Below are 26228 nucleotides of genomic sequence, written 5' to 3' on the forward strand. Positions count from 1 at the left end.
TCTTTTCCACAATTATGAGGTAAGGACCTAAAAACTACCTAGCAGGTTAGTGAGGGGAAAATCGGGAGCAGAACAGCAAAGACTTGTCTCATGTCAGAAGCCCTGCCATTCAAGACTTAATTTTCCTGCTTGTGTTGACGGGGCTTGTCTTCAGAGACGCTATGAATCTTTTGAAATAGGGTCTGATGAACATTTGTTGCAGTGAAACCTAAATTGTGCCAGTGTTGTTCTGGTTGCATGGATAGTGTCGAGTTTTATTTCCTACCATGTCGTCTTCATGCCCTGGTAGTATTATTTTTAGGTTTTTCAGTAATTTAATCTTAGGACGTTGTCTAGTCCCCCAAGGTTTTCCGTTTCCTACTGTAATTGAACTAAGTACCAGCTTTTATCTGTTTAAATCTACAACGTATGAAATGGAAACCACGCATCTGATCATTGGCAGTGAGATGCGGACATGAAAATTTTGGAGTTTGGTGTTGCGGAAAGAGGGAAGCTGTGCATTGGGGGAGCCAAAATATTGTCAGCCAGAGTATTAGTTTTCCATTGCTTCTGTAACCAATTACCGTGAACATAGTGGCTTTAAACAACTTAATTTAATTATCTGATACTTTTGTAGGTTAGAAGTCTGACAGGGGTCTTACTGGGTGAAAATCAGACCCTTCAGCAGGGCTCCATTTCTAGAAGTTCTAGTGGGGAGAGTCCATTTCTTTGCCCTTTTTAGCTTCTAGGGGCCGACCATACTTCTTGTCCTGTGGCCCCTTCATCTTCAAAGCCAGCATTGGCTGGTCAGGTCCTTCACATTGTATTACTCTGACTTCTCTCTGACACTGGTCTGCCACCTTCTACTATTTTTTAAACTATTTTTTTTTTTTTTTTTTACTGTGGTAAAATATCTATAACATGAAGTTTACCATTTTAACCATTTTTTAAGTGTACAATTCAGTGACATTAAGTAATTAACAATGTCATGCAACTATCACCACTACCTGTTTCCAAAATTCTTCGTCACTCCAATCAGAAAGTCTATACTCATTAAACAATCATCCCCATTTCTGCACGCCCCCCAGCTACTGATAAGTCCTAATATACTTTTTGTCTCTGTTTTTGCCTATTCTACATCTTTCATATAAATAGAATCATACAGTATTTGACCTTTTGTGTCTGGCTTCTTTCATTGAAGTGTGCTTTCAAGGTTCGTCTATGTTATAGTATGTATCAGAATGGCATTCCTTTTTGTGGCTGAATAATATTCTGTTGTATATATAATATATACCACATTTTGTTTATTCATTCATCCGTTGATGGACACTTGGCTTGTTTCCACCTTTTGGCTATCGTGAACGATGCTGCTGTAAATATTGGTGTACAGGTATCTGTGTGAATCTCTGTTTTTGATTCTTTTGGATATGTTATATACTTAGGAGGGAAATTGTGTAGGGTTAGCTGTTAATTCTATGCTTAACTTTTTGAAGGACCACCACACTGTTTTCCACAATGGCTGCACCATTTTACATTCTTAACAATAATGTATATACAAGGGTTCCAATATCTCTATGTCTTCACCAACCTCCGGTTTTTAAGAAAGTTATTATACTTCCACTTTTAAAGACCTTTGTGATTACATCGGTTTCCTCCATCCCCCCCCCATCTACAAATATCAGTTTAATATGTAAGGAAGCATTCACAGGTTCTTGGGATTAGTGAGGATATCTTTGGGGGCCATTGTTCTGTCTATGACAGCAAGTCTGCTCTTGAAGTTGTGGCTATTTACGAATGAAGAGCTATAGATTTGAGGCTGTAATTTTTGGTCATAATCATGGCAGAAACCTTTATTTTTATTTTTAATTTTTTTAAATGGAAACTTTTAATCCTAATTGCTTTTCTTTTAAAATTTATTTATTTTTGGCTGCATTGGGCCTTGGTTGCTGCGCGTGGGCTCTCTCTAGTTGCAACGAGTGGAGGCTACTCTTCGTTGCAGTGCGCAGGCTGCTCATTGCGGTGGCTTCTCTTGCTGCGGAGCACGGGCTCTAGTTGCACGGGATCTTCCTGGACCAGGGCTCAAACCCGTGTCCCCTGCATCGGCAGGCGGATTCTTAACCACTGCGCCACCAGGGAAGTGCAGAAATCTTTATTTTTAAATCAAAGTATAATCTTTTTCCTATTATCTCAGAAGATGTGATGTTAGTTGAGCATAAACTTGAACTGTTTTCTTCCTTTGATTATCTACATCGTGAAGTGGAAGAGCGTGAGGCAGTAGGTTGCGCCAGCCATGAATATGGAGCCCAGGTTCAGTAGTCTTCCAGAGTGATTGCTGTGAAAGGGGAGAAGCGACTATCGATGAACTTAATGATCTAAGAAGGGAAGTGGAGGCTTGCTGCTGGGAAAGGGTTGGGGGAGAAGGAGGCCAGGCTTTCAGGGGAATTGGGCAGGGTGAAAAAATATACTTGTTTTAGGTCAGCAGTGATAGAGATACCATTCTTATGGCTTGATTGTGATGGAATCCAGCTATCTAATATGTTGCAATTAATTTGAGTTCGGTATCTTCAATTCTCAAAACGTTTTTACTCTAAAGAATTTTATGTCATAGGATGTTGATATTTATCAATAGACCAAGAACCCTTTCTCTGGATTTTGACTGTGCCAGCAAACCTTATATTCGCTCTTATATTGTCAAATGATTGCCCATGAAACAGTTTTCTAACATCTTAAACGTGGCCTCTTGTGTAACTCCCCATCCGAGTACACAAGCGTGTGCAGGTGGACACTGTTCCTGGAATAGCAGTTGGCAGACAGGTGGTGGACAACTGGGTTCCAGAACATGTCGAGGAATCAGACATCAGGTCTCTCTAATGGAGATCAGATATGAGGTTTGAAAGAGCTTGAATGAGTGTTTCTTTCCGTTTATTCCCTTTGTGTTTGAATATGGTAAGAATCTGTATTTCAGGAGTCGGCATGATGGCCAGAGGAGGGGTGTGTGGTTTTGGCATCTGCTGGGTTTTGAATCACTTAAGCTACTGATACAGGGAGTAGCAGAAAGATGGACCACAGGAAAACTTGGCCTAGACTACTATAGTTATGCCCTCCTATTCTGTAGATAACATGGGCTCTCCCATCCACTTCACCCTTATTGATGGTGCTCTGGCCTTGCAATTAAATATAAATAATATGAACATATATATATACAATCAACACTTGTTCATTCCCATTTACTAAGGGTAGTGAAAGTGTGATTAATTTAAACCAGTAGGTAATTCATAAGCGACTTCGGGAAATTTTTGTTTTAGTTTGTGTTTATCGGTAAAAACAAATGTGTAAGTTTGTAGAGGTTTATAATTTTACAAATAAAATGAATCATTCTCTGAATACAAAGCCCCAAGTCAAGGAGGAATGGTGGAGACAGTGGCAAGTGCTGGTACTTATTATTATGGTATAAGTAAACTTGTGTAGTCAGGAAGGATGGAGGAGGAGAAGTAGGAGGAGAGCATAATAGTAATTCCATGTATTCCTTAAAACGATCATAACAAGAGTAGCAATGTCAAACATGTACTGAGCGCTGTGTGCAGAACTTTGTGCTAACTACTCTACGGGCATTATCTGATTGGATTTTCTAAAATATATGTGCATACATGCACGCACACACGCGACAGGTGTAAGTGGGCTTTCTTTCTTGATAGTGGGAAAAGAATAGAAGGCACATTGGCTCAGATTCTTTTTCTGTCTCTGGTAATAATCAGTTAAACGAACTTGAACATTGCCTTCATTTTCTGGAGTCTGTTTGGTCACCTCTAAAAAACAGAATAGGACTAAAATATCACAAGCTTCCAGCTCTGTACTTTTTAGATTATAAAAATGTTATGGAGGAGCCCTTTGTATTTAGGTCAGTCCTAAAAGAAAGCCTTACCAAGAAAGCAGGCTGTAGCTAAAATTGTGAATGGGAGATAAGTGTCTCATTCTCACAGGTTCTCCAGAAAGGACAGCTTTCCAGTCAGATTTCATTTTGAAGATTTAACTAGATCAGGGGGCAGGCTGATTTCTCTTATTGTGGGTTTCACTGGCACATGAATGATATTAATACCCTCAATGATTAAATAAAAATAACAGTGACAATGAAAGATGACTGACTGATGGTTCACTTTGGGGAGGTATTTGGCTGGCTGCCTGAGTCCTGTGCCAGGAAAGAAGCTGACTGTATTTCAGCAGCATTCTCTAGGCTAGGAGTATATTTAAATTTAGGATGTCAGGTAGTTGCTTGGAACAAGAACAGAGGGCATGGAAGGAAATGGCTTTGAGGTTAGTTGAATGGAGGGGCGGGTCCTGTATTGAATTTGCAGCCACCCTCCTGCTGCCTCAGATGTTGCAATTTTAAGTGAACTCATAGGAGAATTGGTGCATTATTCAGTATCAAGTGACTCAACTTGATGTCCCAATTATGGTGTAAGGAAAAATGGCAATCTGGGAAGAATTAACAGAGGAGGAGCAACCCTTTACCTAGTGTGGTTTGAGGTCCCCAAGGCTGGCTTTTCCTAAACATTTCCTTGGCTGATGATTTTACCACTGCTTGTCGAGTAAATTTGAAAGTCTGTGCTCTGGTGTCCAGGAGCCTGCCTTTCTAACTTGGTCTCACCCGACCCACTCCTTACCCTCTGATTTATTCTGTGTGGTTCACAGTCCTCTGCCTTCTGTATTCATACCTCTGTTCACGCTATAGTCATACCTCTGTTCACCTAAAGTAATGAGAATAATAACATCTAATACATTGACTGCTTTCCATGTACTTACTCTATGCTACCTATGAGCATTATCCAATTTAATTTTTCTCAGACTTTGTGAGACGGGTAGGATCATCACCACCGTCATCATCCTTCTCCTATCACCATCACCATCTCCATTTTTTTCGAGTGAGGAAACTGAGGTTTAGTTTAAATAATGTACCTAGGATCGCACCCCAAGTGGCCTGTCTTCAGAGCCCAAATATTAAAAACCATATTATGCCGTTAAATGCCAATCTTTATGCTCTCCCCGCACATCCAAGCCCAGTCCATGGCATTTCTTGCTTTCCTTAACAAAAAGTAATGGCTTCTTCTCTGCAGTTCGGTTATATTACATAACATGTTCAGTTGTGTATTGGTGTATTTATCTTCTCTCCTTCCTCATCATTGACGCCTGAGTTTACCTTATATTTGTATCTCTGCCTTCATTTGATATTTTACAGGGTTTATTAAGTGTTTGTGAAATTGAGACAGTACCTGGCTATCTACAGATTTGATCCACTAACTTTGGACGGGGGTGGGTGGTGTTTTGTAGTTTATATTTTTAAAGAAATTGAAGGATGCTGTTAAAGTGCCAGTATTTTGCCTGAAAATGTTAATAGCTTATTAAAAATATTAATAAATATGTGCATTTTCGCCTTACCCTTGCATGCGAATGACTGTCTCTGGTTATTCAAGTAGAATTGTTGGATTGCTTCACTCAGGTCATATTTTAGAAACATTATAGCTTAAATGTCACGGAAATAGGGTGATCATACAGACCTCTCTTTTGAGCCTTGGAATTTTTCACCTGTCTCCTGTGTGGAAGAGCTACTTAACCTTCCTGCCCTTTAGCTTCCTTCTCTGTTGAATGGAGAAGATAATACCTGCTTGTCATGATTATAAAGCAGATGATATTGGATAATGAATGCAAAGAGCTTAAGGGTCTGAGATGTATCAAACCATCAATAAATGTTACATCTTGTTGTTTTTGACCCTTAGCTTGGATTCTGACTGGATTCTGACCTTCAGTTTTGAATTTCATTTATTGGCTTTTTCAGCTCTGGATTTGCTTTTTGATTCAAGTTATGTGGCCCAAGATCACCAATAATAAGTGGTAAAGTCAAGGTTGGAATCCAGCTAGTCTAACTCCAAAGCCCAACTAGTAAATCCCTGCCCCACGCTGCCTCATTAAATGCAGTTCTTTACTGCGCTGCCCAACTGTCCAGTTGGAATCCATCACATTTCCTTGCTTTTTGTAGCAAAAAGTAATGGTTCCAGGGAGTTGGGGAAAGGGGAGTTATTCAGGGTATAGAGTTCCAGTTCTGTAAGGTGAAAAAGTTGTAGAGAACTGTTACATGACACTGTGAATATAGTTAACACTACTGAACTGTACACTTAAACATGGTTAAAAAGGCAAATTTTGTATTATGTGTTTTTATACCACACATTAAAAAAAGAGTAATGGCTCCTCCATTTGAGTTTTTGTAAAGTGTTTGTACCTTTATCATTCGAGAACTGCCATTGGTGGTCTCAGCTCTTATTACTCTAGTGCCATCTTTTCCCTACTTCCATAAACAACACTGCTTGTAAAGTGTATGCAGATGAGGTTGTGTAACAGAAGAGTTTCCATTGTGGAGTCTGGTGACTTAATACTTGAAAGCTTTAATTTAGAAATTATAAGAACAAAACTATATTACATAAGGTATATTTGATATGATTCACTTTCACTACTGTAACTCCATATGGCTGTGGGTTTCTCAACAGGAGCCTTGAGGATATCAGGGGAAAAGAAGGATATTTTGCAAGTTTTTGTTGTTCCCATGAACCCAGGACAAGAGCTGAGACCAGAAAACTCTATTTCTAGGGCATGGGTTTATTTGGTTCTGAATGGTTTGGATACCTTCATTCTGCTCTGTGTTGTATATGATAATTCATCTATAAGTATCACTTCTAATGTATAGACTCTCAGGGACTCTTTTAACCATAATTAATTTCTCCATGAAGTAGCCAGGAACTTGCATATTCCATTGCTATCGAGTCATTAAATCTTCTATTTTTAAAAGTTTCTAAGCTAGAAAGCGCATTTAAAAGCAATGTAAAATAGTGTAGGTAAGGATAAAACCAGAATATAGACCAGAAAGGTAACTACCCCTTGGATTAGACTAATTATTACAGTTGATACTGATTTGAGTTTACTGGCAACAAAAACAAAACAAAGTGCAGGTTGCATGGTTTATTATATGTGGCAGAAGAATGCCTAAAATATTTTTCTTTTCAAGGAAATGTTGCTAGAATTGAATTTGAAGAGTTTTTCCTCCCATGAGTTCCTGTTTGAAAGATAATTATTAATAACTAATAGACATTGTCATTGACTGAGGTTTTTATAAGAAACAGAAATGTTCTTCAGTGTGTAGACTTTGTTAGTAGCCGAAGCATAAATGCTAAATCAGTGAAGATATTTTCAGACTGAACAGCATGACTGAGTTAGTTTGCTTTTCATTGATTGAGCAACTTGTTTAGCGCCTACCGTCTGCCATGTACTGTGCCTGATATTGGGGATTAGCAAAAGAAGTTGTCCTTGAAGTACTTAGTCCATGGAGGAATTCAGGTAGGCAAACAGATGATTAGGGTACAGTGTGTGTGGTGCTGTAAAGGAGAGATGTATACACTGCTGTCAGAGCCCAACAAGTGGGTATGTTTTCTTGGAGTAGTTGGGAGAAGGTTCTAGTGATAAATGATATTTGAGCTGATTCTTAAAGTTTGCCAGGTGGAAAGGAAAGGGACATTCCTTACAGAAAAAAAAAAAGCGCTTGGATGATCTAATTTATTTGAGCTAGGGACTTATACAGTCTAGAAAATATATAATTAACATCCACTAAACTTTTCAACTCAAATATCATATGTCTTCAGTGGATGTTTGGCGTGTACTTGAGTGCAGCAACTTCGTAATTAAATTCTCTCCTGTGCCTGCAGTGCAGATATGCTGGCACGTGGTCAAAGCCCAGTGCTTACATATTGGATGGATTGACAGAGGAAAGGAAGGACAGGAGAGCCCTGTGTCAAGATGTCACTAAGTATGGATAAGGTGGAGTTGTCACTGTGTTAGGACAACTTGCAAGTTGTACATTTTCTGCCAGATAGAAGGGCAATCCATTTTTATACAGGCAGTAATAGTGCCTGGAAAGAGAGCCAATAGTTTCCTCAGAAAATAGCTTGGGCTCTTAGGAATTACCTGCACAAACATTTAGCTTGGACTCCAGAGGCCTGCCCTATACAGCACAAAGGGAATGAGTTCCCTCTAATAAGTCTACGGGCAGTTCTTGCCAGCTAATCACAACAGCCCTAAACTTTAACCAGGCCTCTGTGCTGGGTCTGATTTTAGATGGAGCTGCTTCCTTGCGGTCCCTGTAGAATTATTAAGCTGGGCAATGTACGCCTGAACTGCTCAGAGGCTTGACCCGTGAAAGGGGTGATTTTAGATGCTTGGTGAATGATTACCAAGTACAGTTTTAGTTTTGGTGTATTGATGCTGAATAACTTCTCTGACAATAACTAGTCATCGGGTTCAAAAAGACTTCTTAAGACTCTTCTCGTTCAGAAAGATGCAGACCCTTCTTCTGACCTTCAGAATTGTGTATGTACTTGCCTGCTTGACTGTTCTCTTGGATGTTTCCTAGCTATCTTAGACCTAACCAGGGCCATTTAGAAGTCTTATTCTTCACCACCTCCTCCAGATTTGTGCTGCCTTTGCAGTGTGCCCCTCTCATTAAGGAGACCAGCATTCACCTAGTGACTCCAGGTAGAAGCCAGACGTCCTTCCTCAGCCCTTAAGTCTACCCAGTCAATTTCACATACTATTTCTGACATCTGTCCACCTACTTCAGTTGATGTGCCATCTGCTTTGTCCCAGCCACCACCATTCACTTGAACTACTGCCCTGGCCTCCTAACTGACTCCCCTGCTTCCACTTGTGTTGTTTCTAATCCGTTCTCCATATAGCACCCACAACAATCTTTGTAAAACTCACCTGTTTATGTCATCTCATGCTTACAAGCCTTCACTGGTTTCCCACTACACTTTAGGTCAAAGGAAAAGTCTTTACCCCAGTCCTTTTGTGGCTGGGCATGACATAGCCTTGACTCACTTCTCCAACTTTATCTTTCTCTCATTCCTTCTATTTTACTTTCTCTCCAGCCACACTGACTCACTTTCAGCTCTTTGATGTGTCCAGCTGTTTCTTACCTTAGTGTCTTTTCCCTGTTTTCTCTGCCCAGAATGCTGCCATCCACTCTTTACCTGGCTCACCTCTTCTCATTTCTACGTCTTATCTTAATGTTACCTTTTCCTTGAGAGGTCTTTCCAGATCGTTCAACCTAAAGTTGCCCTCTGATAACTCTATCAAGACTTATCAGAGTTTGAGAAGATTAGTTTGTTTCATCTTTACCTCTCATTATAATATGCTCCATGGGGACCGTATCTGTTTGGTTCCCCACTGTGCTGTGGAACACAGTGCTTTTACAAGGGTGGTGCTTCATAAACATTTGAAAGAAAGACTGTTTTATTAAAATAAAGGTTGGTCCAGAAAGGAGCATCTTGGCTTTCTCTTTTCAATAACAACAGGACCTGCATCTAATTTCCGTAGCAGTGTTTGCAGACTGCTTCTGCATGAATGTCTTATGGAGTAGTAACAGAAGGTCAGTTATTTGCAGTTTTACTTTGCTGCAAAAAAACAAAAAACAAACCAAACAAAAAAAACTTGGAGGCATTTTAGTGTTTGTCCTTGGAGTCTAACAGACTAAGTTTAGGTCCTGTTTTCTGTAAAGCTGTCCAACCTTGAGCAAGCACTCTTAGGCCTGTTTTCCCATTTGTAAAATGGGGAAAATTGTATCTATCCCATAGGTCTGTTATGAAGATTAGATGAAACTGTGTATGCAGACTGCCTTATACAGGGCTTGGCACCTTGTAAGAGGTCAGGCATTCTTTGTCTTACCCATTTATATCATGAGAGATTAATAAGGACTTGGAGAAAAACTCATTTCACCTGCCTTATTATCTTATTGTTCTTATTTAATGCATCATCACAGCCATGGGCACTAACATGAGGGTCAAATTCAGTTTAAGAGGAAATGATCCATCTCTAGGGTGCAAATAAGCCATGATAGACTGGTTATTTAATGGTCAGTAATGTTGGGCTCCCTCAGAAAGACACACATGGAATTCTCCTTTACTTTATCCCAGGAGTTGTTGCTGAACATTATAAAATTGTAATTACAAATAAATACAAGTAGTTATTTTCTATTCTAGTTCAAGTAAATATTACATGGAGATAGGCCATATGAAAATATTTTTTCCCATTTCAGATTATTTCTATGGAGAAGCCTTGGCAGTATCATCAAAATCTCTGGGGTCCAAAGATTTTCTAAGTATGTTGTCAGCTTTGGGGGTTACTAAAAAATTAAGATTCTGAAGAGATTATTAGATTCAGATCAGTAAGTGGGATATCTACTACCTACTTAGGCATACCAGTCTGGATGCTAGATTGAGCTTTGGGGAAAATGCTTGAGTTATATCTATCAAAATCATCAAAGGTTAATTCTTTGCCATTATGTCAGCATAACCCACCCACCCTTGCCTCTATTAAATTTGATTCACTGGATGACATGAGACAGTACTGGTGGCAAGGGGAACTGTTTCTCTGTAAGTACAAGTCCTCCAGAGAACTAGGGGCTTGAACATTATAAGTTCAAGACTTTTGAATTTGTCTACTCGAATATTCACCCACGCAAGGGGCTGTATTGTTTATTATGAGATAGGCATGATTTAGAGTGTTGATATAAGGGGTTAGGGCAGTTAAACATGTAAGACATTAGTTGAATACTTGGCTCAGTTGTTTAGAGCATGGGAGCTTTACAGGATGACCCGGGGAACAGATAAGATTTCCTTCTGGGGCTCTCTCACTCTGCCATGTTCTGTGCCCAAAGATCTCATACCTCAGTCCCAAGCCAAGTATCTTGAAAATGTGTATGTTTGGTTATTTGGGACATTTGACTAATAACATATGTATGTACCTGGGAAAATCATGATCAGCACTATAGAAGGTGTGCTGTATTGATGGAGGAGGGTTTTATGAAGACTGATGTCTAGACATCTTTTAGCTCATTTAGGTACATTTCTCACTGCAAACCCAACTTCATAAACCAATATAGCTAAACTGAGAATTGAGGTTGCTGATGGTAACGTATGTCCTGAAGGAGTGCTGTCATCTCACAGAGGGGACAAAAACCAGTTGCACTGTTTTCTTCTTTTCTTTCATCTGTTCTTTTACTCATAGCTGTCTATCAAAGCGAGTCAAAGTTGACGCTGTCTATCAGTGGTTCTGTTCATTAAGTTTTCTTTTGGTGTTTTCTCTTCTGTGTCTGGTGGGGCTGTAGTGCTTTAAAAAGAAATTGGGGGACTTCCCTGGTGGCCCAGTGGTTAAGAATCCGCCTGGGGACATGGGTTCAAGCCCCGGTCCGGGAAGATCCTACATGCCGGGGAGCAACTAAGCCTGTGCGCCACAACTACTGAGCCCGTATGCCTCAACTACTGAAGCCTGTGTTCCTAGGGCCCATGCTCTGCCACAAGAGAAAACACTGCAATGAGAAGCCTGCGCATTGCAACAAAGAGTAGCCCCCTCTCACCGCAACTAGAGAAAGCCTGAGCAGCAACGAAGACCTAGTGCAGCCATAAATAAATAAATAGATAGATAGAAATTAAAGAAATTGGGAGTACAAACCACTAGTTATATATAAGTCATGGGGATGTAATATGCAGCATAAGGAATATGGTCAACAATACTGTAATAACTTTGTAGGGACAGATGGTTGCTAGACTTATTGCGGCAATAATTTCATAATGTATACAAACGTCAAGTCATTTTATAGTACACCAAAACTAACCTCATATTGTACATCACTATATTTTAATTAAAAAGAAAGGGCTACTAGGAAAAGAAAAAAAAAAGGAAAGACTGCCAAAGAGAGCATCTGTGCTCCCAGTTTGGGATGGCCGGGGAAGCAAGGGACAATAAAACACCCTGGGGGCAGGAAACTGGACATATGGTCTTTTGAGGACTTTTCCAGGACTGATTTGTGATTTCTAAGGAAATTTTGGTAAGGATATAACAAAATCAAGTTCCCACTGTCCAAAATGAAAGACTCTTAGGCCTGGGAAAAAAAAATTGGGCCAATACCTTCTTAATAATAACCTCTGGCCTTTCGTTGAGGAGACTGGGAGCCTGCAATTAAACGAAGAAATAAGGCATTATCTTTCCTGAAATGCAAGTCTGTAGTTCAGAGCAGACTACCTCAGTGTCCCAGCATAGGACTTCGGAGTCTCTCCTCCCATTCAACCGACTTGATGTTTAAATGACTTGAATAGGGTGTTTCTGTTAATCAGATGCTAGGATTTGAAAAGTCATTAAAGAACCACAGTAGTATTCTTTGGTCTGCCCATGAGTTACCCATTAGCAATCTGTTGTGGAATGTGACATATTCTCTTTTTTTTTTTCTCACAGAATGCTATGAACCTACCCCCTGACAAAGCCAGATTACTGCGGCAATATGACAATGAGAAGAAGTGGGAACTGATTTGTGATCAGGTAGGAAACATTGATGCTTTTTTTCAAGAAATAATGAGAGAAGAGAACCGGATTTCCTCCCTAGATATATCAGACTTCTTTCAGGAGATGCATGACTTTCTGTCTTGTGATTTGCCTTCCTGTTGCTTATAACCAAAGGAAAAGTTAGAAAATGACATTTTATTCTTGCATTATTTTAATTCTCTACTTTATTTTAAAATGTTTTTTAGTTAAAATTTCTGGTAACTCTGGTCAAGTGGACAAATCAAATTCAGCTGATCTGTTTTTCTACTCACCTTACATAGCAGTTTGTGCTTCTTGAATAATGCAGGTCGTCTAATTTAGTTGGCTTTCTTATTCATGTGTATTGATGTATACTGATGCAAGAAGGTGAATTGTTCATAAAGAAACATTGCTTGGGCTGATAAAAAATGATTTCATATTATAGCAGTTCCCCAGGTGTTTTTATCATTAACTCATAATAAATTTAGACTTTTCAGAGAGATATATAATAAAAGGGGGATTTCTCCATTTTCTTTCTCTCTACCCTCCAAATTCTACACTTCAGAGGCCCACTGGTAAGACTCTGAAGTATTTCCATCTAGTTTTTTCTTCTGTTTTTGTTTTTTAAAAACAATATGTGAATACCCATACATACTCTTCTGCATCTTGATATTTTCTTCAGTATGGGTGTCTCTACCGCATTCTTTTAAAGTAGTATGTAGTATATTATTGTAATTGGTAGTAGTTTTTTGGGGACTTCACTCCTGGGCAGGTACAGGCTAATTGTTTAAAGCTTAGAAGGCTCACCCTGTAAAGTAAAGATAGGCTCTGTATATTATATATTAGCTCTTTTATTTTGTGCCATGAGCGTCTTCAGGGTGGTCATGTCCCCCGAACCCCTTGCCACCCTGAAAATTCTTGGTAGTGTTGTAATTTCCTTCCAACCCTTGGGTCTCTGCTGTGGGACAGATGTGTCAGGGAAGTAGAGGCATTTTCTGTTCCCCAAAGGTAGATGGTCCATGTTCCCTAAGGAATAGATAACCTGCAGTTTACATGGGGCTTCTGAAGTGCCCATTATGTGTTGCTTTACTTTAGCTTCTGAACTAAAACAGTAAAGCAGTGGTGGGGACATCATACTCTGTTCTGCATGCTATATTGAGCACCACGAGTAGATACAAGCTGAAGAGAAAGCTTATGGCTTATAGGACCATGATGCAAAAGAATAAAATTTTGCTGACATAGTCTTCTTCCTTGAGACTTAATTTTAAATGAGTATTACCTAAACCTATTACTGCCAAGAGAAATGATTTTACGATAGTGAACAAAGAGTAATTAGTGTAAAGGAAAGGTAACCACACAAATGAGAGAGGTCCAGGGGTGGTTAGAAATCCTGCGTATGACAGGTTGTGATGGAGCACAGAGCTCAGGCAAAGGAAGGTTTTCTTGGGTGGTGGTTTGCATCTCCAACATGCCAGAAAGGGAAGCCTGCTGATGGACATTTCTAACAGCTGTGCTCTTCTCAGCCCATAAGTAGCTTCATGGAGTTAGTGATGGGGTCTAGTGGGGATCTTGAGGCAGAGAGAGGAACAAGTCAGTTATCTTGATTATGTTTCTGATTCTCAAATCCTCAATGTTCAGGTTATTATTGCCCTTAACTGTTAATATGCCAGGGTGTGGAGAATTGAGCTACTTCATCGGTTCCTTTCTGGTGGTCACTTTCACACATGCTGACAGCTGCAAACGGAAGTGCCTCCATCAGTTCTGAGGCAGCATGTGTGATTTGTTAATAATAGGGAAATAATCATAATAATTATTATTGCCAGTAACCAACATTTAATAAGCAGATTTTCTTCATAAGAGTTCTGTGTTAAATCTCGAAAGCAGTCATACTTATTAATATCTCCATTTGACGTACAGGGAAAACTGAGACTTAGAGATATCATTGCCGAAGGTCACATAGCTGTTACGTGGTAAAGGGGCATATACAGTCTGATCCCGGAGAATATGTACATTCTGGGGTCTATACCCTTAACCACTAGCTCTTTGCTCCCTTCCTTATAAAGTGCTCAAGTTTGTGAATGATATGCTAAAAATAAATTTAAAAATACATGTTATCTCTGTTTCTCCACCTTGCATTCTGGCATGCTTTCCTGAGAGGGCGAGAGAGCCGGGAGTTGTTAACACAGGCACTAAGCTGCCATTATGGTGAACTACCATTTTTGGTTAACCGTTAGTCATTGTGAGAATTGTGGCCACCAGAAAACTGGGCTTTTTTCACATATAGGTAACCCATTGGTATGTCACACACATGAATATCATTTCTCCTATGTATGTTTGTGAGGGAAAAGATAAAAACCATGAGCTTAGAGCATTCATAATGTAGTATTTATATGGCAAATATAATGTATTGGTGTTTGTTGACTGTTTATCTGTTACCTACATGGACCACGTTATATATATATATTTGGTACCTATCTATATCTGTCAGTGGTACCTAAACAGATAGACACTCAAAATACATTTGTTTTTATGATTCCATTTATATGAAATGTCCAGAATACAAAAATCTGTAGAGACGGAAAGTAGATTAATGGTTGCCATGGCCTGGGAGGGGGGATGGGGAGTGACTGCTAATGGGTGTGGATTTCTCTTTAGTGTGACAAAAATTACACCAAATTACATAAAAATTACTATAAAAAGACTTTTTTGGGAAAATTGGGGATATTTGACTTGTGACTCCCAAGTAATTATTAGATGATTCCAAGAAGTTATCATTGACTTTGTTGGGTTTGGTTTTGGTATTGGATTAAATAAGAATCTGTTTTTACTTTTTAAGAAACATGTACTTATGCAAGGATGAAATGATATGACTGGAGTTTGTTGTAAAATACTTCATCGAATAAAAGTGGTAGATAAAGGAAATGTGGAATAACCTTTAGTTGTTGAATCTTGGTGAGATATGTTGAGGTCTATTATGGTAAAATCTGAACTTCTGTGAATTTTGGAAAATTTATAACATAAAATTTAAAATAAAGATATTTGCTACTTAACGACCTTCATTTTTTTCCCTCATCTGTAAAATATAGTTAATACTAACATCCTTAAATTATTTTGAAGATTGGAGGCAATATATGTACAGTACGTAGACTAACACTGGGCATATAGTAAGTGCTTCATAAGTGGTAAGGCTGCTTCTGCTGTGGCTGAGGGGCCCAGATATTAAGTATTAGAATTATGATTATTTTTATTGTCAACTTGTCTTCAAAAGATTCAGGGAAATTTACTGTTGAATCAATCATCATATGTTCCCCAAACATACTTTGCGGTTTGAATACATGGTGCATGATGCTGTCAGGAAAAACCACAGCTATAGATTTCAGTCCAAGAAAACATCAAGGTGAACCTCTTTTTTGTGAAGTCTTAAAACAATGATCGTGGTGTGTTGTCATTGCTCCCTGACACACAACCCATTCCCTGGCCCCTGTTGCTTTGTGTACAAATAGCATACTAAATACAAATATTCATTTTATTTCTTTTAAAACAAACAATGCAGATATATTATCTGTCATCTTAAAATATATGTTATATGCAAGGTGTGCAAAGTAAAATTGGATATTAAAGAAATTTAATTCTAAAAAGAAGTATGTGAACAAGAGTGTTGGAGGACCCAGGGAGAGATTACTTCAGGTTTCAGTTCCATGAAAAATTATCGTGTGGACACTGTGAATCATGGAACTGGTAATGTTTCTCCTTTTTTCCCTTGGCTGCTAGAATGCTCGGAGCCAAATCTGTGGTCTTCCCTTACTGAGTATACAGTCTCTTAGTAGCCTGCGTTTTGTTTACCAGCCTCATCCATGGCTTCATCGAATTTTTCCTGCCCACATTTTCCCTCCACATTGATTTCCTCACTTAAAAAACAATCTTGTATGAAGCTGTAAAGTTTCAGAGGTCATCTTTTTGAACAAGATAAACATAAAATATATCAGCATTATTGGTGAACAAAAATTAAGTTTGCACAGGTAACAATACTAAAATGTTTTATCTGCTGTGGGCATTGTGCAAATCGGTGCATCATAGCTGTTGTTTTCCTTTAAGGCAGCATATAAAGGGTCAGAATAAATGCTTCATCATTATTCACCTGTGAATTCGGTTGAATACAATTCACCATTTAATTAGAAGCATCAGTTTTTTCATAGTTTCATGTGGTTTCTTTTAGTCTGTCACTTATTTTGTAAGTGTTTAAATATGTCTCTTCCACCAAGAGTAAGTTACTGAAGGGCATGGGCCATGTTTATTGGTGTACCTCCAACACCTGGCTTAGTGCCTGAAACATAATAGGTGCTTATCGTAAGTGTGTTGAATGGAAGAAAAAGCTAAATAATGTTTGGGAGACAGTGGACAAGGAGGAGAAGGCAGAAGGGAGAAAGAGGTAGGTGGAAGACGTAGCCTGGAGGTAGAGGTTTGCTGCTGCTTTCTTCTTTTCACCTTCCTCTACCTGTTGGTGTAATTTGCTTGTGATAAGTGAAAGTAAACTTCACTTCTCAATTCTGGAAACTACAGTAAAGAGGGCAGGGTGCCTAATGTAGATAAGAAGGAGTTTATATGGGCATATCTGCAATGAAGCTCCGTCTCCACCTCCCCATGGTCAACTGAAAATCCAGTTCTTTGGCTAATTTCAGGAGCAAAATAAAAGTTTAAGAGTAAATCCCAAAGAGCTTTCTACAGTAACAGTATTCCAGCAGTATCCTTTAGTCCTTTCCTAGATTACTGCATAAATATAAAGATGACCTGTGCTTCCAGTGGGTCTCAAAGGTTAGACATGGGAGAACCATGTAAGTCTGTTCTGAGTGGGCTGATAGAAGCTGAAGAAAGAGGCTTCCCTGCTGGGTTTGGGGCAGTATGAAGTGTATCCCAGGGAACTTATTTCTGTGCTGTAATAAGTGGGCAGAGTTCCATGAGGACATCCGTTCGAGGACTCGGTGGGGACACCGAGGCTAATTTTATAATAGATGAAATGACAGTGTGAGAGTAAAAAGCTGGAAATACTAAGTTCTTTTGACAAATGCAAATGAACACTCACAAGCTGCGTATCAATAAGAGGGCTCTTTCAATGGTCTTTATATCTATGCAGAGAGAGAAAGCCCTTGCTCTCACTCTTGCCTCAATTTTCAGTGCTCCCTGAACACAGACCCTGTGCTGCACTGGTTGGCTTTGGGGTCTTGGCAGTTTCCCACAAGTTAAGGATAAAGGTTGCATATAGGGAGCTTCAGAGATCCTGGATGAATTTAAGACTTTCAGATCATTATATCTGGAAGGGTTGTTAGAGATCATTTATTTCAAGCCATTCTTTAAATTCTTCTGCTGGAAAACTTAATGCATGCTTGTCAAAAAAAAATTTAACTGTATTGGATCATAGGAAGTAAAGCCGAAATCCTTTTGCCTTTCCTGCCTGTTCACTAAACTCCTTATTTTATAGATGATGAAATGGAGGTTCAAGAACATAAATGACTAGGCCAGTGGCAAGGCCACCCAGGTTAGACAAGAACACCAATTCCAAACTCCAGTCATGAGCCGTTTCAATTCTTAGGGACCTAGAAACAATCCATTGAAACCAGAATTGTAGTAGGTAAGGGGCTATGGGGCTATCACCAAGGCTTCATTCTGTGGCTTCTCACGTGATGCTGGCGTGGAGGGAATGGGGTCTGTAGAACTTAGCGGTGGTGTTGGCTTGGTTCGTAACTGTGCCTCAGCTGAATAAGTGGAAGTGGTTAGTCAAATATTCAGGACATTGTAGATGACTAACACTGATGGGTGTAGATTCCGCGAATGTACGTAATCCCGTCCCAGAATGTTAGCAGTGCATACCTGAGCTGGGTCAGAAAACTCCCCTGTGGCTTTGCTGGTGATGGCACAATTTGTGTTTTTGCAGGGGGCAGTGGTTTGGCACGGCTCGACCTTGCCCCCTAATGGCTGGCTGTTGCTTTGCATCGTAGCCTCGTGAGAGATGGGTGTCTTCCCTTTGCTTGTAAAGAATGATATGGGAGAAGGAGATTAAAAACAAAGATAAAAAAGGGGAGAGTGAAGAGGTGGCAGAAAATCATACCCACTTAGACTCAGCTTCCTGTGTTCAGCACTTCAGGGAGGTCAGATTGCAGCTCTCAAGGCTTGGCATGTACGTGTCCTAGTCAGGAAAGGGGAAGGCCCTGGCTGCCACTCAGCCAGAGCTGAGCCAGGCCAGTGGTACTAATATACTCCAGTACAGTGAGTTGCTCTTATCTTTTTCAGCATAACTGACCCATACCATTTGAATGTATTTAATCATTAAGAATATAATTATTTTTAAACCCTTCACTTACTTTCTAATACTATTTCTTCTGAAAGACAAGAAAGTGACTTACTGGATAACTTACTAAGCCAATTTGCCAGTGGAATCAAATTCCCTAAAATATTGAAGAGCACACATATATCTCTGTGATTTTTTTTTTTTTTTTTTTTTTTTTTTTTTTTTTTTTTTTTTTTTTTTTTGTGATATGCGGGCCTCTCACTGTCGTGGCCTCTCCCGTTGCGAAGCACAGGCTCCGGATGCGCAGGCTCAGCGGCCATGGCTCACGGGCCCAGCCGCTCCGCGGCATGTGGGATCCTCCCAGACTGGGGCACGAACCCGTGTCCCCTGCATTGGCAGGCGGATTCTCAACCACTGCGCCACCAGGGAAGCCCTGTGATTTGTTTTTTTAACTGTTCATGTTTTTGTGAGCCAGTTAGAGCTCTTCTCTGCCAGGTAAGCAAATATTACTGGATACTGATAAATTATTTCTTGTGGATCATCAGATTCAGTTAATGAGGGCTTGTCCTTGGAGCCCCAGGGGAAATAAATGAGTCGTGACAAGGGAGGGTGAGAAGGATGGCTGTAGCCTGCTTCCACGTCGGCTGTCATGTTAGTCATTGGGGCAGTGTATGGATAGCACAGATAGTGGGAAAGAAGCAGAAGGCAAAGATGGTGATGCAGCAGCAGCCTTCGCGTCGCTCTACCCCCTCTCCTCTTGCTCCAAGACTCCAGATTTAATCTGCCTTTAGCCTCTATCCCCCAGTTCCAGGCTTTGATTCTACATTTAGCCCAGCTCACTTCATTGAGGCTTTCCCAGCTGTCGGGACAGCAGACAGCCATCTCCCTGCCCTCTCCCCCTTATTCATTCCTGTGGCTAGCTGACATTATTACTATATTTAATATTATTTGGTGTTAAGTTGTTTACATTTTTACTATTCTTCCATAGTTCTGTGGTATGTTGCAATGCTATTTAGTTTAAAATCATTATTAGGTTTTGGGATCTGTTTAATTGCTTTTAAATTCTGTCTTACAAACCCTTAGTGTTTTTCTTTTATCGTTTTGATATTTGGTCTTTCCCTTCTGTGTAATCCTCCTTTTGACTATGCGTTAGTTGGATTTTTTGTTTGGTATTTTGTTTTTTAGTTTATCTTAAAAAAATTCACTATGCATCTTATAAAAATGAGAATTTTCTCTTGTATCCAAATAAAGTCATCACAATTAAAATGAGTAGTAATTTCTTAATATCATCTACTGCCCCGTTCATATTTCTCAGTTTTCTTAATGTTCTTCCCACCTGGTTTTGTTCAAACTAGTCCAGAATTAATCACATACTACATCTGGCAGTTATGTTCTTTAAGTCTCTTTTAATCTAGAACAGACTTTTATTCATGATGCTCATATAGTAAAGCGACCAGGCAAGCCATTTTGTAGGAAATCTTGTTTTCTGTATTTACCTGATTGTTTCCTAGAGGTGTCTGAGCTCCTGAATTTCCTGTTAACCAGAAGTTAGATGTAAAGATATGATAGATTGATGTTGACGTCTTTCTCTGGAATATAAGAGACAAATAATGTCTGATGTCTTACCATTAGATAATAAAGGTCAAAGGATCAGATGACAACCTGATTCCTCTGTTGTATCATTATGTTTTTCCCTTGTGCAGAAAGGAATCTGTGGAGTGTTACTTTGGCATCATATATACGTCTTGTTACCTATCAGCCTTGTACCTAGTGAGTTTTAAAACCAATTGATAATTTTTGGCTGAATCAGTTTCATTAGGAGTTGCAGGAAAAAAAAACAAGCCTGATTTTCTAATTTTATTTCCCTTCAACATTAAGCCAGCAACTAGAGCTTTCACCTGGTCCTGGTTTACCCTGGAATTAATTATTCCTGTAATTCTTTCCCTCAATTGTCATTTTTCAAAGTAAGGGCTTAGTTTAATAGATACCTCAAAAGGTGACAAATGTTTTCTTTAGCTTCCTTTTTTGAATATCATCGTGAACCCATGGATTTTCATAGTCAGTGTGTCACAATCAACAGGAGATTTTTTTTTTGGGGGGTGCTCACATTAACAACCTTTTGACATTTGGGAGCTCCTTCGTGCTGGCTCCTCTCTCCTTTTGACATGACCCTATTAATCCTTACGTGGCTTGTTGTATGGTGCAAAAATCATTTGTTAGGCTTAACTTATACTTTCCTTGCACCTGACCTAGAATAAGACATTTCTTCAAAGAGCCCTATTCTTTTTCCTGGGGGGATGGTATTAGAAGTTGTCATATTATTAGGTTGTCACAACTGCTGGGTGAATTTGTGTCTCAGTTTAAGTGTCTGGACCTTGAAAATGTATGTCTAAACATTATGAGTTCAAGTTGATATTTCCAAATCAATTTTTAATATTAATTCACTTATATTTTTGATTTTATAATTATCACTTTTTGCATTGAAATATTTGATTCCTAACATCAATTATTTGTCTTTTCCTATAATATTAAAAATTTCAAAATAACAACTACCAGTATCATTACTAACTAAAGTATTACTAACTAAAGTTACTAGGTGAAGGATAAATTTTTTTTGTAGCTTTGTGTCCTCAGAATGCATCCTATTAAAGATGTGCCGAGTACTGTCATTTAAAGTCACTTGATGTTGATACCTTTTCTGTTATTAACTTCCAGTATAAGTTAGAGTAATGATAGGTAACAAACAGATACTGTATGAGATTCCTAGGGCTGTCATAACAAATGACCACAAACTCCATGGCTTAAAACAACAGAAAGGGTTTCGTCACAGTGCTCGAGGCCAGAAGTCTGGAATCAAGCTGTCTGCTGGGCTGTGTTCCCTCCAAAGGCTCCAGGGGAGAATCCTTCCTGTATCATCCAGCTTCTGGTGTCTGTTGGCATTCCTTGGCCTGTGGCTGCGTAACTGCAGTCTCTGCCTCCATCTTCACATGGCCTTCCCAAACTCTTCTCCTTGTATCTGATCCTTCTCTTCTGTCTCTTATAAGGACACTTGTCACTGGATATGAGCCTACCTGGATACTCCAGGGTGATCTCATCTCAAGATCCTTGACTTCATTGTATCCACAAAGACCCTTTTTTCCAAATATGGTCAAATTCACTGGTTCAGGGGTTAGGACATGGACAAATATTTTGGGTTGGGGGACACCATTCAACCCACTATAGATGCCAAGACACATAATGATTTACAAAACAAGCTTGTTGTTCACATAACAATCCAAGTTGGTATTGTTGATCAATGGGGGTTAAATTACACAGAATTAATCAGGGATCCGCTTGAGGCTGTTTTCAACGTAAAGTTTCAGCTTTGCAATCAAAGGAAGAAAGAAAATGCAAGTGGACACCTGGAGAGTTTTGGGGGCCAGGTTTGAAAGTGGCATGTGTTATAGTCTTATTTTTTTGGCTAGGCCTGCCAAGGAGGATGAGAAATGTAGGCTAGCTGAATACTCAGGAACGAGAAGAAAATGTTAGTAAACAGCTAGTCTCTGCTATGATTACCAATTTTGATAGTCTGATAGTTTCATTTGTTTTAGATTGTATTCAATTTTAAAACTTGCCTTTATTTATGTATTCATTAATTTATTCATTGAATAAGCATTTAGTTGTATAGGTGAGGGAAAGCAAAGAGTAAAGTGAGAGAGGGTATGGGTCTGATTTCTCCCAAAACAGATACCTCCTGTGATACTTGGAGTCTGGAAAGGACTCTAAATGGTTGATAGTACCAGTCTGTTCTGAGTTCCAGCAGGGGGCCAGGCCAGGCATGAATTGGCTTTGGGACATGCATTCTTGCCAAATTAAAAAAAAATTGTCTCTGAGTTATCTTCTCCTTGAGATTTTTTTAAAAACATCTTTATTGGAGTATAATTGCTTTACAATGGTTTGTTAGTTTCTGCTGTATAGCAAAGTGAATCAGCTATACATATACATGTAACCCCATATCTCCTCCCTCTTGCATCTCCCTCCCACCCTCCCTATCCCACCTCTCTAGGTGGTCACAAAGCACTGAGCTGATCTCCCTGTGCTATGCGGCTGCTTCCCACTAAGCTATCTATTTTACATTTGGTAGTGTATATATGTCCCTGCCACTCTCTCACTTCATCCCAGCTTACCCTTCCCCCTCTCCGTGTCCTCAAGTCCATTCTGTACATCTGCGTCTTTATTCCTGTCCTGCCCCTAGGTTCTTCAGAATCTCCTTGAGAGTTTAAAGGGACTGTTGTCCTTTTCTTGAAGTTGCCAAACCTGAGTTAGTTGCTATTAAAAAGAAGACAAGTTTTAGTTTCCCTCCAGAAAGCAAGTTTCTCTTCCATTAAGACTTACTCCAGGCCTCCAATTTCTTGATTCTAAAACGCGGGAGAAGCAATAGAGGAGCAGATGCCAACTTTCTACGTGTTGAGCTTTCTAGACTTTAGTATCTCTGGAGACATGGAAAATTGAGTCTGAACCCAGAAGTGAGTTTACATCTTTCTTCTTACAGAGGTTCCCTTTGTCATACAATTTTTATAGTGTGGAGAAAAGATGCTGGCCTATCCCACAGGGACTGAGAGAGGGACAGAAAATGGGGAGAAGGGTAGCTAAACAGGGGGGGAATTATTCCTTTTTAAAGGAATCCTTTTTGGCAGCTTGATGTACATGCTCTCTCAGAAATGCTATTCCGGCATTAGCAGCTAGAGCAAAAGGCCTGGGGCTCAGTCTGATATGAAGAGTTTAGGTTATCTTTTGCCAAAATGAACATCGCATTGCCTGCCTTTCTGCCTGGTAATACAAATGGAATTACAGATCCCCCGAGCCCCCCTTAAAACAACCAAATTGCCTGAGCTGACCCAGATAACTTGGTTATGCTGTTTGAAATAAACTTTATTGTATGAGCATCTTCTGTAAACTTGGGAGTGCTGTTACAGGAAATGAAGAATCATATAGCCAATTTAAGGCATACAGGCTAGACTGAGGTTGACCTTTGACACTACCTTTCAGAAAATAATTTAAATTATTTATTAAGGTGTAGTAGCCAAGAATTTCGACTAGGTAATACAAATACTACTTTATGTTGTTTTCACACTTATATATTTAACTCATCATCTTTGCTGTGGAAGGCTGTTTTAGTTTACCTTTATTAGTATGGCTTCCTTCCTTACAAATTCAACAAATTCAATTAAAACACTTTAAATAGGGGAAAATGATCAACTGTGAATAGGATTAAAGAAGCCAAATTAATAATAAAGGATGAATTATAGGATGTTTTGATTGGGAAAGACCTGTTGAACTAGAAGAGACTTTTGCTAGTCTAAATAAAGGAAATCATTTGGAAAAGTCTCATCAAAAGTTATTTTCAGTCTGAGAGCTGTAATGGAACACTGGAAAGTTGTCCTCCCCTCTCAGACTAGGAAAATGATTTCATATTCAGAGCTGAAGAATGCTTCACGGCCCTCCAAGAAACTGTGCTGTGGAATGCATCTGACATGCTGATTTTTCTACACTAGTCTTAAGTGCAGAAATAGCCAACTTTTAAAGTTGGGAATGGAGAAAGGGGAGTTACATGGTATTAACTGTATGTTCTTCCACTATTCAAAACTCCTTATTGACTCCCTGTTGTCTGTTCTGTACGCATTAGCTTATTTTTTGACATCTGCCTTTGTCCTTTCCAACTTACCGTTTAGATCCTTTGTGCCATTGCCTTTCATAAACTGTGTTACTGGAACCCAGCTAAAGCCTTGACGTTGCTGGCACATGCCCTGTGCTTCTCTGCCTTTGTTCCCATGTTCCCCCATCTGGAAATCTCTGACTCCGGCCTCTCACACCATCCCAGGATATCTATATGCTGCCTGTCCTTCAAAACACAATTCAAAAGCCAGTTTCTTCAGGGAAGTTCCTTTGATCATTTCGGTTGGAAAGAGCCTTACCTTTCTTTGAACTTCCAGAGGATCCCATATGGCTCTTATATTCTGCTTTGTATTACATAAATGTCTGTTGTATCTCAGAGATGAGATTTAATGCTTTGGCATCGAATTTGTTTCGTTTTGTGCTTTTTACGTGGTGTCTTGCATAATGTGTTCTGGATGAATGGAAAAATGAAATGACCAAAAAAAAAAAATTTTTTTTTTCACCTTGGTATTTTTCATGTTAGTGCCTGGAAACAGGAGACCCAAATGTGATAGCAAGATTTAAGATGTTCAGAGGCAGGGACTTGTCTAGCAAAATGTTTTCATCCAATAATAACCACAGGGATCCTTCTAAATAGTAGCACAGCTGGCACTAGCTGCCTCTGGTAGTTGTTAGACAAAATTAGAATCCCATCTGAATGTGCTTTCTTGGCCATCAGTTGTTATAAGTAAGTAGAGTCTTAATACTTTTTCTTCATTTTCTCTTAATTGTCCTCTTCTTTCATATGCATACTTTCTGTAGGTGGGGTAGTCATCTGGCAGCCTTTCCAAAGTGTCAGAATTTGTTTTTTCTTTTTGGGAAACATGGAATATGCATTCCCTTGGGGACTTTGGTACTCTCAATTCCTTGGGGGAATCTGGCTCTGTGTGCGTACATTTTCTTCATGTGTGTATAAGCTGTTGCCGCTGTGAGAGCTGAGATGTTATGGCTGACCTTAGTTTCCCTGCTTAGGAACCTGGTTTCTGGTCTTGGCACCTCCTCCTTCCACACATGCACTCTTTCCTGGCCTCTGCTATATTGTGTAAATCACTTCACTTCTGTCTGTATACAATATTAATGCAATATTTTATTTTTGTCTTTCCTCCTCCTCATCTATTCTTGTCAGCGTTCTCCATTTTAGAGGGTAAACCCTTGGAGGACATAGATAATTCCTGTCAGTGTAGCTCTGCAGAGCATTTAGCACCAAGCTAAGTCCTGCAAATTAGTACTTGTTAATGGCAATGATGCTGGTTGTAATTAGAGCTCATTTAGAGACAACAGTTTGCTTACTCAGCCTTGGCAAAGGAAGGCCAACTACTTTCAGCTTCTAGGAAGAAAAATCATTCAAGCTTAGTGAGCTTATGTGCACAAAAGCAAAGCCCTTTGAATTTTCACCATCTAAATTTATTACAGGAGCAGAATAATGAAACATTAATAATGGTATAATGATGGTGATGTCCAATTCATCCCTAAGGGTGTTTAAGCAGTTTGTGTAGCTTTGCTTAATCCACTATTGAAATAGAGCCAGTGACCCTGTGACTTTCCCTAACAGGGAAGAAACTCAACACTAAGTGTGTCCCCCACAAGCCATTCATTTCCCAGAGACTCACTATAATTTCTTTTCTTAAACCTCAGAATATGAAGATATAAGATAAACTTGAATGAAATTCTGTTTGATTTTGGAGCTGCTTATCCAAATAGAGTTTTTATGGAGCAGAAATGCTTATGACATGCTTCCTGTAAGTCCAGCCAATGCCAAATTAACCTCAGTTAAGTAATTTCTCCTGTAATTATATACATGGATAGAGAGGATGCAAAGGATCAGAAATGTGCTAGATGAGTGGAATGTCCAGTTCCAAACCTTTATGCAAAAAGGCTT

General features: G+C 39.4%; 1 protein-coding gene across 11 annotated transcripts in view; it reads left to right on the forward strand.

Moving 5' to 3' along the window:
* The window catches only part of FMNL2 (formin like 2), a 308926-nt gene that overhangs the window by 164401 nt on the left and 118297 nt on the right, over positions 1-26228 (forward strand). For all 11 annotated transcript variants that reach the window (XM_059052274.2, XM_059052276.2, XM_067026043.1 and 8 more), the window contains exon 2: positions 12307-12390. In XM_059052274.2, the coding sequence (XP_058908257.1) occupies positions 12307-12390 (84 nt within the window). The remainder of the gene's footprint in view (positions 1-12306; positions 12391-26228) is intronic.

Source organism: Kogia breviceps, chromosome 2 (assembly GCF_026419965.1).
Source record: "Kogia breviceps isolate mKogBre1 chromosome 2, mKogBre1 haplotype 1, whole genome shotgun sequence".
Taxonomy (NCBI): domain Eukaryota; kingdom Metazoa; phylum Chordata; class Mammalia; order Artiodactyla; family Physeteridae; genus Kogia; species Kogia breviceps.